This window comes from Cyphomyrmex costatus, unplaced genomic scaffold, assembly GCF_001594065.2.
Source record: "Cyphomyrmex costatus isolate MS0001 unplaced genomic scaffold, Ccosl1.0 scaffold30, whole genome shotgun sequence".
Taxonomy (NCBI): domain Eukaryota; kingdom Metazoa; phylum Arthropoda; class Insecta; order Hymenoptera; family Formicidae; genus Cyphomyrmex; species Cyphomyrmex costatus.
Genome location: NW_017277125.1, coordinates 3,269,231 through 3,283,016, shown reverse-complemented (window position 1 = coordinate 3,283,016; position 13,786 = coordinate 3,269,231). Strand labels below are relative to the sequence as shown.

Sequence of the window (13,786 nt, the reverse complement as noted above, 5' to 3'; positions counted from 1 at the left end):
AACTAAATTTCGTTTACCATACTTTCCAATGGTATACTTAATTAAAAGGATGCCGCTTATATTACCGATAAATCTAGCGTTTTTGACGTTTTCGTTTCTTCCAATTTTTTCGTAATAGATTCACAGAATAAAAATTCCTTTTCCAAAATTAAAATATACACGCTCACAATATATTGAGCGCTGATGTATTTTGTGTCCAAAACTGAAAAAAATGAAAAATTACCAATTTCTTTATTCAATTTTGCCTTCAGCGTTTATCGTCATAGTGAGGTAAATAAATTATTAACATGCATGTGTATATTTTAATCATGGAAAAGTAATTTTTATTCTGTGAAAGCATTACGAAGAAATTGGACAAAGCCGATTCAACGTATCTTCTTACAAATTCTTTCATATCTTACAGAAATGCGAATGAGCCTAATTTCATCAAAATCGGAGTCGGATATTCTAAATAATTACCCGTGAATTTAATAATTATAATGTATTATATAAAAATTATATATATATATACATATATATTTACGTTGTAACCGCAAATTTATATCATTTGTCGATAATGTCACCGTTCTTCAACTCCCTGAAGTCCTATATTGATAGTCACGAAATTTGTCCAAAGTCGGCCGTCTTTAATATAGCATCTCATCGGCAACAATATGGAGCAATATATATATATGTGCAATACGTGTCACCGCCGGTGCTTGTAACGCATGTATACGTGAGAAATTTTCGAATATTTCGTTCTTGTAATATTTTGTCTCAAGATCGACAAAAAATATGACGGCGTTGAAAGTGTTGGTCAAATTTTGGTCAGAATACACCAAAAATACACCCAAGAAACTGAAAATTATCGATGCGTACTTATTGTACGTATTTCTGACGGGTGTTATCCAATTCGTGTATTGTTGCCTCGTCGGCACTTTTCCCTTCAATAGTTTTCTCAGTGGTTTCATATCCTGTGTATCCTGTTTCATTCTAGGCGGTAATTATATTTGTCCTCGTTATACGTTTTTCCTTTTGTATAAAACTTATATGCACATATACAAACATAATCTACAGATGTATATGTACTTGAGCTGTGCTCCAAAATTTAGTACCAGTACTAAACATTTATAATTTACATTACATACGTTTTTCAATACTGATAGTAAATTTTGGGACGCAGCCTTGGACTCGTCTTTTTTTACATTGTATAATTGTTCATACAAATTTCTGTATACCAATCTAGTATTTTATCTTATATTCGAAACGATTATACTATAAAACTGTTATCTTTCTTCGTTTATTTGCACAGGTAATTGATGATTTTACATCTTTTTCAGTTTGTCTCCGATTGCAAGTAAATCCACAAAATAGAAGTCAATTTCATGGTATAAGCCCTGAAAGAGGATTTGCAGACTTCATTTTTGCGCATATTATTTTACATATTGTTATAATGAATTTCATTGGATAAAATACGCAGTTGTAATATACATATATAATAGATCAGCAGCATCATGTTCAAAAATAAATTGGATTTAATATATAAGTATATATCATGTTTTTCTACTGTTACTCTTTAATTTTCATTTGAATATATCTTATAATTAATTAATAAAATTAGGAAAATAATCTTTTTTTCTCACTTCTCTCTCTTTTGTTCTCCCTTCTTTTAATATACCTAGGACTAATAATCCTAAAATTTCAATTTTCTAATGGTAAGGAATCTAAATTAATTTTTTATTTGCCAAATTAAATGACTTGTCTGAATTTTGAACATCTCCTTTTACTCTATAATAAAAATAATAATACAATTACTTATTGTGCAAAAATACTTCACACAGCATTAAATTACTCGGAAATATCTGTATCGACAGAAAATTATTTATGTGACTCACTACATTTATGTACAATATACATTGTAAGAACATTTAATCGTGGAAAATAAGTAAGCAATATAACTACAACAATCTATAATACATTTTATTTGTCTTACTAGTTGTACACAAGTGTAGAATAGATATTACATTGCTATAGATGAATAAAAGAAACTTAGGACACCCCATGCCCGTATTTATACAGATCCTAAGAAAAGGTCATTATAAAGTTACATCTTCGAGGGACTCAGGAAAGCATTATTAGACTATTCTTTAACTCGCCAAACTTTAGCCAGATATTACATATTTCTCAAAACAATATAATTTAATAAAGCTCTTTCATTTATATGAAAATATTGATATATTTTCATACATATATTTTATTTACACATACTTAGAGGCAATTAACAATAATAATGAAGTTTTTAATTACTTGAGAAATTTAATGTAAATTATCTGCCTATGAAATATAATAACTTAAACGTTTTGAAAACAAAACTATTACACTATTATTAATGATAACTACAATAGAAACAGTGAATTTTTTATACGCCATATAATTACAGTTGACTTAAATAAAAATTGCTTTATGTTTCATTACTTATTATCTATTTATATGCAACTTAGAGATCCACAAAATATATATAAATGATTCGATGTAAATAAAACTACTTACAAAGATTTTAATACAACGATGTATGCATCATTCATAAAATAAGTTTTTCTCGTCTCTTTTAGATGCAGACACATTTCCACAAATCTATCTCTTAATAAATAATGTATCGTATGTAGTACAGGCTGCCATGACTAACATAAATATTTTAATAACAGATATATTTATATCCTATATATATATTTGTCAGGATTTCATTATAAATATGGAATTAATTTTTTCTTCAGCGATAACATCGCGAGGATATTTCTACAAATATCCGAATTACGAATCATTACGAAGAAATTTTTTACAATTTTTGAACGATTTACTCTGCAGGACAAATAAATATACAATTATATTCTCCAATTAATTTCCGAATAGATTCTGATAGATTTCCGATAATTTTAATTTAAAATTTTATCTACATATATTATAAAGTATACGAATCAAAAAATTAAAGAAAAAAATTCGATTCAAAATTCAGTCAAAGAATCTGTTATTATATTTACAGTCACGAGTTGTGGCACATCCTGTTTGTATTTGATATCTTATCAATATATACGGATACATATGTTTTCTTTTAATGTATATTTTATTATATATTATTTATGTGTAAATACAAGTATTCATGTCAAACTTTATCATACAATTAAACTTAAAAAAAACCGAAGAACTGTGAATTTTATTATTTTACAGAAGTTAAATATGCAAATTGCATTGTTATGAAAATAAATAGTAAATCATACGATATAAAATTTTTTTATTAAACTAGAAGGAATATCTATTATTATTAGGAATATATATATATATATTTAAATAGAATAAAATATTAAAATTTACTTATCATTAAAGGGCTCGGAAGTTTGTGAAGTCTTACAATGAACTGTCTTTCATTACGATGCAAGTACAAAGTCTGTGACAATAGATCTTATTCATATTAAACATTTATATTATATGTAATTATATATTGTTTTTAGTAATGGAAATAGACGTTACTTGTAACGCCGTTAATTTGTATGTTATTTTATTATAATAACGATTTGATAATGACGTCGCGAAATTTTTATGGCGGTAACAGTAAGGCCAGATTGGAAAAGTCAATTGTTATTTGTAACAAGTATATCCAAATCAAATACAACAAGAAACAGTTCTACATCAAAACTTGTAAACTTCCGAACTCTTGCTCATTACATACGAAATGAAGTTATGTACAAAATTTACAACTGGTTACTCTAATTTTCGTCTTTGTGCAAACAATGTAAATTATAAAACGCAACAAACGTCTCCTTGACGTTATGTAAAACGTAAACGCATCTGTGTTGCTTGAAATATTTAATATATAAATTAGAAAATCCTTTTTTTTTTTTATTAGATAATGATGACAAGGAACGTATCTCAACTTATTTACAGGCACGAACATAACATGACTGATTGTATCTTCAAATCAAGAATTTTGCATTTTATATTCTTTTTTCTGGATTAATCACCGATCATTGCGTGCATGTTGCTAGTCAATAAATATATTTTATGCAAACATGTCCCCAATGTACAGAATATCTTTGTATAACTGACATTTCCTTTATCTCGTAAATTAACAGACTTAATAAATACAATATCAAATTATACGTTTCTATCTAAACTCTATTGCAAACATAGTAATCACTTAGAAAAATTATCCATATTCAAGAACGGAGAGATATGCGTTATTTTCGCAAGTAAATAATATAATAAAATTGTAGCGTTTATTCTGACAAGCACAACGATGTGTGTATGATATATAACATTACTTTACAAATTAAGTTGTAAGTGATTTCGATTAAAATTTTGCGATCAACTAATAATTTTTCAATTTCGGCTCTGCAATATAGCTAACTTTCGACTCTCGCATTGACAATTAATGTATTAAATATTGTCATTTGATCAATTAAAAAGTCAGAAGTTTAACACACCGCACGGCCGAAATTAAAAAGATATTAGTTACTCATTAAACTAAAATAACTTGTACAATTTGTAAAATAATTTTGTTATATAACGTCAGAACAAGCTACAACCTTTATTATATTAACCTTTTATAATATCGTATTATTTTACTTGTAAAAATTATGTATATCCCTACGTTTTCTAACAAACCGTTTATCTAAGTAATCATCACTGTGCTTGCAATATAGTTCAGTTAGAATTGTTTAATTTGATATTATACTTATTATTAGGTCTATCCCTGGTAATTTACGAGATAAAAAGGAGTGACCACACTTATACAATATCCTGTATATATTATATACCACGAAAATTTCGGTTATTCGGGAATTATGCATAATGCTCGGCCACTATGCACAATGCCCAAATTAATCAAATTTTCCATGCATTTTTTCCTTTTAAAAACAATTAGTAAAGCTTTAATGAGCACAACTGAATCCATGCTCATTGAATTGGCACGTGTCACTTCAATTTATTTATGGCACTAAATACATTCATTACAGTAACATTTAATGTACCTATATTTATAACCAAAATACCCCCCCCCCTCTCTCTCTCTCTCTCTCTCTCTCTCTCTCTCTCTCTCTCTCTCTCACTCTCTAATCTATAAGTTTATAAAGATTGTTTTACAAATTATGCAAAAAATATAAAAAAAAAAAGGAAAAAGCTTTAAATCAAAAATTTTAATTCATTAGAAAGTGGATAACAATGCAGTTTAACATCTTTTTGAAAAATTTAATAAGATTATTCTAACAATTTTTCTTTTAAAACGCGTGTGTATTACATGTCGCTACAAATATTTACCATTAGCATATCTAAATTACGTAAAAATCTTAACTCCTTCTGTTACAATTTAATCGTCATTGTAGCTTTCATTATAATTTGATGGCATTGAGTAATTAGTTTAATACTAATCAGGGTTGACAAAAGCTAATACGCTTTAAATCGTACTATTAAAAAAAAATATATTTAAAACATTAAAAACATCGATTAAGCATGTTTTAAACTGTTTAAAACATGTTTAAACATGTTTTTTACTAACTGATACTAAACGTTTATGAGTATATTCATTCACAACCTCTCAATATTTTTAAATGTCACATCTAATCTCTTGATTGCAATTTTAATTTGTTTTTAGAAGGTAAAGTACTAGTTATTAAATACACAAAGAGGTCTTTCGATAGCTCTTGTTATTTAATATTTAATAATTAATTGCATCAGCAAAAAGTATGCACCGCGTTGTATGTTCCACAATCTTGTCTCAACAAAAAAAAAAGGAAAAATAAAATGTACAACTTGTCAATTTTGTATCAACTACGAAGCTCTTGTGTGTGTGTGTGTGTGTGTGTGTGTGTGTGTGTGTGTGTGTGTGTGTGTGTGTGTGTGTGTGTGTTGAATAATTTGAATTCAAAATCATATTAATCGATTTCTGCTTATATCTACGAAATAGTATCTTCAGTATTTTCAATATTCGTTATCTGTGTATTTGTCGAATCAATCTCGGATTTCCGATGTTTTTCCAAATACCTTCTCCGTGCTGTTAATCGCATATGCTCTTTTCGTCGTTGAAGTATAAGTTCTCTCTCGGCAGATGATTTCGAGAAACGACCACCAAGACTTGAAGGTTCTTCTCCACTATAAAGATAATAATATATTCACATAGATTACTTCATGAGAAATAAAACATCCTAGAATAACTAGACTATGAGCAATACAACAAAACATGTTCATCTCGATTTACGATTTCAAATGTTTAATAGATTGATTTCATATATTTCTTAATATACAGTAACTAATAAATACAGATAATAGATAATATTAAAGATATGACTTAATATATTTATATTCTTCATATACATCAGATCTTTCTTACCTATCGGCAAAAGGAATATCGAATCTAGGATCCGATGAATTTTGGATCGAAGAGCTGGGCGTAATGTCTGTCACGATCGTTTCCATTTGTGGGACGGATTCTTCATGCGGTTCTTCGATTACATGGTGTGGTAAAGTTAATATCCCATCGAGTATATTTTCAATTGTCCATTCAACCGATCGAGTCATTCTAAGGTCTTCTAGGATTATATTATGAGGATAATGGGGAAAAAGTAGTAGTACCTAATAAATATATTTGTTAGAATAAAATTGTTTCTTTTGCAAGATCTATAAAAAATTTAAAATCAGTTTACATTTTTTATATATATACGTGATAAAATCCACACGCGCGCATATTATAGATATATATGTATATATTACCTGTCTCGCCATTGCGTCCATCTGGGAATTAGTATGTGCAAATGTAGATATGTTACCACGTACTCTATTGTGCGAGACCTCGACAGAAAAAGTAGGCAACCAAGATACGTATCTCGATGCATCGAGAAAGAGGAAATAATAATTGCTATTTCTTCTCGTAGGAGTCTGTGGCTCAGGTGGTATCTCTAGAATGTTCTCTCTATGATTCGCTTGCATACTCAAAGCCAATCGACAAGTGGGACATGATGTGTCCTGTTCTAACCAAGATTGTAAGCACGAGTTGTGAAACAAGTGCGCACAGGGTAATTTACGAGCGTTTTCCATCTTCTCCCAACATATGGCGCAGTTATCAGAGTTCTCGACTAATTCATCTTGCGAAGCCATTGGATAACTAAAAATGTTGAAACAGTTATTTATCTCAAAAATATTATTGATTATTTATAATTTAATGCGATTATGAAGGAATTTATAAACTATTATATATTTTTAAAAATAGAAAATAAAATGCGAACTTGCAACAACATAAAATATTATATGTCCATTATTATTACAATTCATTATTTTCATAAAAAATAAAAGCTTAAGAGAAATTATAATTAATATTCGAATTGCCGATGATATTCGAAATTTTCATTAAAGTATACGTGTGTGTGAGAATAAGTGAGAGAGAAAAATTCCCGAAATAAGATGCAAATATTATATATAACATTTTGTCTATGGACTTTTACGCTATAAAGTACTTAATATTTTATAAAAAATTAAAAAAAATACATAAGACACAGTAAAATCAAAATATTAAAACAATTGCATCTAATTATAGCATAAATGTACATTACGTACGTCTGCTCCATATGATTTAGTACAGCCAAATAGTTTCTATGTTTTGTAATTCTCCGTTGTATTTCATAGAACAGGTATCTCAATTGCATACATATTACTAGCGATGCCATGCTCAAAAAGATGTTACTCCACAAAAGCATGTGAACATGATGACAAAAGTCGACTGCCAGCCCAATTAATTCCGCAATCAAATCTGTATAGTAAGTCAATGGACCACGTTTATCCCAAGAGCGTTGTGCCGAAGTGCCGGCGCCACGAGTATCATACAGATGAATCAAGTAGCGTAACATCACGTGAATCGTACGGACTCCAAGTAGAATATACTACAAAACAAATAATTATTATAAGATAAAGTCATTATATTTTAGATAATGTAATAATAAATTTGATATTTTCTCGATTTTTATTCAAAAAGTGAACTCACAACTACTTAAACTAACAAAGAATTTGAACAATTCACGGAAATACACACACATGTGCACGCACACGGAAAATAAAAATTCTCAGACAAAAATTTTAAAAGAATCAACAAATTTAAATATCAGTTTTATTGATATCAATTTCATAGTTTCTTTCTGTTTACAATGATTAGAGCTATCATAATGCTTCTCTTCCGAAAAAAGCGATTCCGAAAGAGTAGTATTATACAATAGTAGCTTCTAATCATGGTACTATTCATTCTGTTGAGTATATCAAGAGTAAAGGAACTATGTAAAGACCTTGTCTAAGACATTTTTGGACATATTGTTTGTGTGCGTGATACTCAAAATTGAATAGTTTGTAAGTAAATAACGATCACAAAATTGATGTCGATAAATAACTAATGCATTGTTACATTGCTTACCTCAGCTGCCATAAAAGCAAAAGTATTGAAAGATATGAAAAAGAAAACTGCAGCGATGCTGAATAAAAGCATGAAGGAAGATAGCACAAGAATTGCCGCCAACAATACGAGAAGTCGAGCGTGACTCCATCCTGGCGTGGTGGGTGAAAAGGATAGCTAAAATAAAAAATATTATAATTATATTTCTTGAGACATATAATAATACTTGGTCAAAATCGTTGATCATTAAATATGACAAGAAAACATTCTAGAATCAAATGTGCTTTTATTTTAAATTAATATACGTCTGTATAGCGTGCAAAATCATACGAAAATATTTCTATTATATTTTCAAGACTAATTGCCTCCTTTTGGCATATCTTATACTCACATATTCAAATCGATCTTTGCAAAGTTGGCTAAGAAGACTCAGGAAGCCAAGCGCCATAAACCATGCCCACCAGAGTATAACTTCGTCCATGTATTGTACATTCAAAACTCCAAAAACAAAGATAAACTTGTAGAAAAGGAAATTCCAGAACTTGTCTTTCAAATGATGATTCTCTGAGGCACGTAATTCACCAAATACAAGTTTTTGGATAGTTTTGCCAAGAAGAATCAACATGCAGTAAGCCATGTTGACTAAAGTCTGTAGATTATAAAAAAGAAATTGTAAGGATATATAATAAAGTAATATATTAGAGAAATTTATTAATCTAGAGAAAAAAATCAGAAAGTTCAAAATAAAATAATGTAGCGTCACTCAGTTTTTGAACATGGCCGGAGACACTACCGCTTATATATATATATACATATATGTATGTGTGTGTGTATGAATATATATATATACTTATATATAAATGAGGCATTCTACGTCAAACTGGACACCTTCAAAACATCGATATTTTTAATTTTTTTTAATTTGTTGACAATTTTACAGATAAAAATATAAGACACGTTTCGCGAAAAAAATTGAAATTTTTTTTGTGAAGTTATTTACGCTTGTAAGTTGCAAAAATTCATAAAAAAAACGTCGCTTATACGAAGGTTTCACATTACTACCACATAACAAAATTTTTTAATTATACGGACCATTTGAGTTCCATTTTGAAATTTTCAGAGTTACTTCATAATTAAAGTAGGAATACGATGATACTTTTACAAAATTTTTTAACTGGTGAATTAATGATGAAAAATGTTAATAAAAATTGTAAACAAATGGAAAATGATTTATTTTTATACAAAAATGATAAATTAAAAATAACCCATTTATAGAACAAGATCTTTAAAGTCAGTCTCTTGCGTTTTTTTGTTCGATTAATGGTTTTCGATGATATAATAATTTAAATATTCGCAACGTTTTTAATGAATTTCTATAATTTATAAGCGTGAATAATTACACAAAGAAATCTCTATTTTTTTCGCAAAACACATCTCATATTTTTATTTATAGAATATATCAACAAATTTAAAACAAAAAAATATATGATAATATTTTAAAGATGCCCGGTTTTATATATGTGATTTTTTTCTTTTCTTCGTTAAAATCTTATACATATCATTAAATAAAAAATATGACATAGTTTTAAATATGCATATAGCTAAAATTTTTTAAAAGATAAAAATTTATTAATTTTAGAGGAAATAAAAATGTATTAATTAAAATATAAATTATAAATCTGATTCAATATATTCTTTTTTAACACTGATAAATTAAACTAAATTTTTATATTAAAAAAAAAAACAATTATATATTTCGAATTGTCCAATTTATTAATTTTTTTATATCTTGTATCAAAAATAATAGAAATAAATGTTTTCTGACACGCGCGCTCTAAACAAATAGTTTGAACAAGTATTGCTTAATGGTTGCCAAATGATAGAAAGGCCATCTAATTTTAGGCTCCAACTTTCCTCCGTTTCAATGTCTTGCCAACAAAATTTTGGACGCACCCACGCAGTTATCCGAGGTAAATTATCGAAAAAAACTTCAATATACACATCGATATATATCGAAATGGAAGTTTTTTCCTTGTTATCACTGTATTTTATATACATATATACACATACATAACAAAATGTTGAAAAAATATCTGTAAATCTTCAATAATTTCATTTTACTTTGCTAAAACAATTTCTTAAATTTACAAAATATTTAATTGCAAAGTAGAAAATAATAATATAGCATGTAACGTCACTCTTCTTGAATAGATATTACCTTCTTTAGGTACTACCTCGTAACAACTAAGTGATAAATATAATTAAAGAACCTTTTACAGTAATTAACAGAACATAATATAACAACTAACACGAATAATAATATAACAAGTTTCTACTTGTTAGTAATTACTAAACTTGAAATAATTTATAACAAATATAACGATCGAAATTTTAATCTTAAAGATAATAATCTGGAAAAAGAGACGTAATTGTCTTCCTGTATTGTATTACATAAATATGCGCAAATTCATATATTTAATTGCAATGCAAAAATTATTTTTGGATATTCATTCGAAAAAAATAATCGTTAGACAAATCACGCGATAGTTGCGTAATTTGCCTGACAATTGTACTACACAATTACAATGAAACACGTAATGTCATAAGAGAGGAAGATAGCGCGTTTTGCTGCTAATTGTCACGACGAATATTAATTTCCTACTTTTAAAAAAATGTATATTCTTCAAGTGTGATGTAAACGGAACTGTTTAGTCTGTTTGATCTGATCGCGATCGAAATTTATGTCGATATTTTCGTTAAATTATTATTAAATAATTCATAAAACAGATCTTGATCCAATTTATCAACTCGATCTCATCAATTTGTTATCATTGTTTTTTTTTCTTGCCATAACTCGCTTAATGAGACAGATGACCATTCTATTAGATAGACAATGAAAGGTAATACAAACTATAACTTGGAAATTATTTTATAGCTAATTGTATAAAGTAATAGATTAGATAAAGAACAATATAAAACTTTACAACGCCAAACTTTACTCTTCATACAAAAGTACACAAAATTTTAAAGTTCTTGATCAAGCCTATGAACATAAAAACTAAAATTTGTAATTCTTAAAAAAAAAATTTAAAGTATTGCAAATTTATACATGGGCTAATGGAATGTTGATGATGTCAATGATGTTATTTTTTCATCAAGAGCATTTAGTTCATTAATTTTCTGTGTCAAAAGTATTGCCTTCTTTACAGCCATTGCATTCTTTCAAAAAAAATTTTGCTAAATTCCTGACTTTTCCATGACTTCCCTGACCATTTTCAAATTTCTTGACTTTTCCCTGATTTCCCTGATTCTCCGACTTGTGGCAAGCCTGATTGATACTAACAAGTTTTTAAAAAGTGCAACAAAAAATTCAATCGATATGATAATATCGAAAGGAAATTTAAATATGCATACAGCTTATGCATAAAGATTGATTATACTTTTAACTAGATAGTTTTTCTCAATCTGCATAACTGTTAGATAGTTTTACATTAATCTGATTTGAATAAACATACCCAAACGCAGACAGGTTCCATTACCATACATTCCAAGAGTTCTTTAAGGTGAGTACCAAGACTTCTCGGATCAGTCGGATCGATGTCGCTTTCAGAATGGACTCCATCATCAACATGTGTATGATTTGTTCTCCAAGCAGGATCCTTGATTATTTGGGTGGCATAGTATATAGAACAGGAAAGTATGGTGACGCTTATGGCGGCATACACTCGAAGACTCGGGACTGGTAACCGTTCCAAAAATTCCATCGGCATGATTGGAAGAATTTTGGAATTTTCGCTTGTGTGTTGAAACACTTATTAAATCTGCAATCAAAATTTAGTCGCAGTTCGTAACTAAAGACTTATTTTTTTTGCGATCAAGTATCTATCATATTACAAGTATTCGTAGTAGATCCCTAATCTTTCAAATCTTATATAATCTAAAAAGAGAACAAAACAAAAAAATAGTAAAATCTACATTGGAAAAATAATATCGTTCTATTACTATTCGCGGAAAAGTGTAATAACAATCTCGACGAATACATGCATGACGTCTTCAGTAACACATATTTATACTTATACGAGATAATCGATGAGATTTTCGTAAGATCGTTTTTTATATTTTAATTTCGTATCGTTCAACATCGATGGATTGGTAAAATAGTATCAGACTAAAAAAATAAAATATATATACTTATAACGATGGTGATAAAACGAAAAGTTTCTCAAGAAACAAAAATGCAGGTACGTTTAGTACTCGGTTTAGTTTAAAATGTAAGTAAGGTATCTAATCTCGAGGTGAAACAACGAGGTAAAACGATGCGGCAGTCGTGACTCAACGCATATCTATCGCGCTGCATAGCTGCACGATATCGAATGCGACAAATCCACGTCGCGTTGATCGCTTCGGTTCTGCATCACTCTGCTCGCCACGTATATAATGCACGTCGCATATATAGGTACGCCGGCCGTGCGACGTTACACCGCGCTGCACCGTGATAACAGCAATTGTACGCGGTAGTGTTGTACGTGTATAATAGTACGACGAAGCACAATGTTCGGTCATTCGGTGCTCTACATTGCGATGCTTACTAAAGTAAGCGTCCTCCTCGTAACAAAACATGAGATTCAAAAGAAACGGATTCGAAAAACTTATTCAACCTATCTCTCTCTCTCTCTCTCTCTCTCTCTCTCTCTCTCAATTAATCCGCTGAATAATGATAATGTTTAGACAGAATTTAGATGGAGTTTTCACCGAAATAATACGGCACTGTACGATATTAGGTTGTAGTAGCTACGTAACGATGCGCAATACTTTAGTCGCGGTTAACTACTACTAATTTATACTACATCCTAGTTGGCAAGTTTGATATATCGGTTTGATATATATATATGTATATTTGCTGTATCTCTTAACGTTTAAAATCGTCTACCCGAGAAAATATCAAAATAAACAATCGCTATTCGTTACACATATATATATATATATACTGTATGTTATTTTTTTTAAATAACAAGTTACAGTTTTTTGTTAACGACTCAACAAAAAAAAAAATAACAAGTTACACAACAATGACATTAGCGCTTCATTTTTTAGTTTTTTTTTTAATAACATAATTTTGTAATTTCTGAAACCTGTAATGTATGCGAAGAACTGAAATATCACGTAGAAATATAAAATAATTCCTAAAATAATATGTTCAACAAAAAAATAAAAATAAAAATAATCAGCGTTTAGTAATAATTTAATATGATTGATTCTTGCTTCTAGTTCATCGCTACATTTAACAATAAGTGTAGGGATCAATCACATTAATATTAAAATTAATATGGGTAGTATGGCAATAAATTAAATAATAGGTGTAGAAAGGCTACGAGCCATACATTA

At 28.8% G+C, this 13,786-nt stretch overlaps 2 protein-coding genes across 2 annotated transcripts; one reads left to right on the top strand and one right to left on the bottom strand.

Annotated features, from left to right (window-relative positions):
* Window positions 1-734: 734 nt before the first annotated feature.
* Window positions 735-1,485, top strand: Dad1 (dolichyl-diphosphooligosaccharide--protein glycosyltransferase subunit). The gene is made up of 2 exons (XM_018541871.1): window positions 735-979; window positions 1,320-1,485. Exons 1-2 carry the CDS (start codon window positions 775-777, stop codon window positions 1,448-1,450), a joined length of 336 nt encoding a protein of 111 aa, XP_018397373.1. The 5' UTR covers window positions 735-774; the 3' UTR covers window positions 1,451-1,485.
* A 4,240-nt stretch (window positions 1,486-5,725) lies between these two features.
* LOC108775468 (E3 ubiquitin-protein ligase AMFR) lies at window positions 5,726-12,171 on the bottom strand. Its single transcript, XM_018541849.1, has 7 exons — window positions 11,917-12,171; window positions 8,793-9,050; window positions 8,423-8,578; window positions 7,579-7,901; window positions 6,739-7,129; window positions 6,359-6,600; window positions 5,726-6,120 (listed from the first exon to the last, which is right to left on the bottom strand). The coding sequence occupies exons 1-7, from the start codon at window positions 12,169-12,171 to the stop codon at window positions 5,925-5,927; spliced, it is 1,821 nt and encodes a 606-aa protein (XP_018397351.1). The 3' UTR covers window positions 5,726-5,924.
* Window positions 12,172-13,786: the final 1,615 nt, after the last annotated feature.

Coding starts and splice junctions, on each gene's coding strand:
- Dad1 (XM_018541871.1), top strand. CDS start 775: ATGACGGCGTTGAAAGTGTTGGTCAAATTTTGGTCAGAATACACCAAA. Junction 980..1,319: donor ATCCTGTTTCATTCTAGGCG/GTAATTATATTT, acceptor CATCTTTTTCAG/TTTGTCTCCGATTGCAAGTA.
- LOC108775468 (XM_018541849.1), bottom strand. CDS start 12,171: ATGCCGATGGAATTTTTGGAACGGTTACCAGTCCCGAGTCTTCGAGTG. Junction 9,051..11,916: donor TGGAACCTGTCTGCGTTTGG/GTATGTTTATTC, acceptor TATAATCTACAG/ACTTTAGTCAACATGGCTTA. Junction 7,130..7,578: donor CTAAATCATATGGAGCAGAC/GTACGTAATGTA, acceptor CAACATTTTTAG/TTATCCAATGGCTTCGCAAG.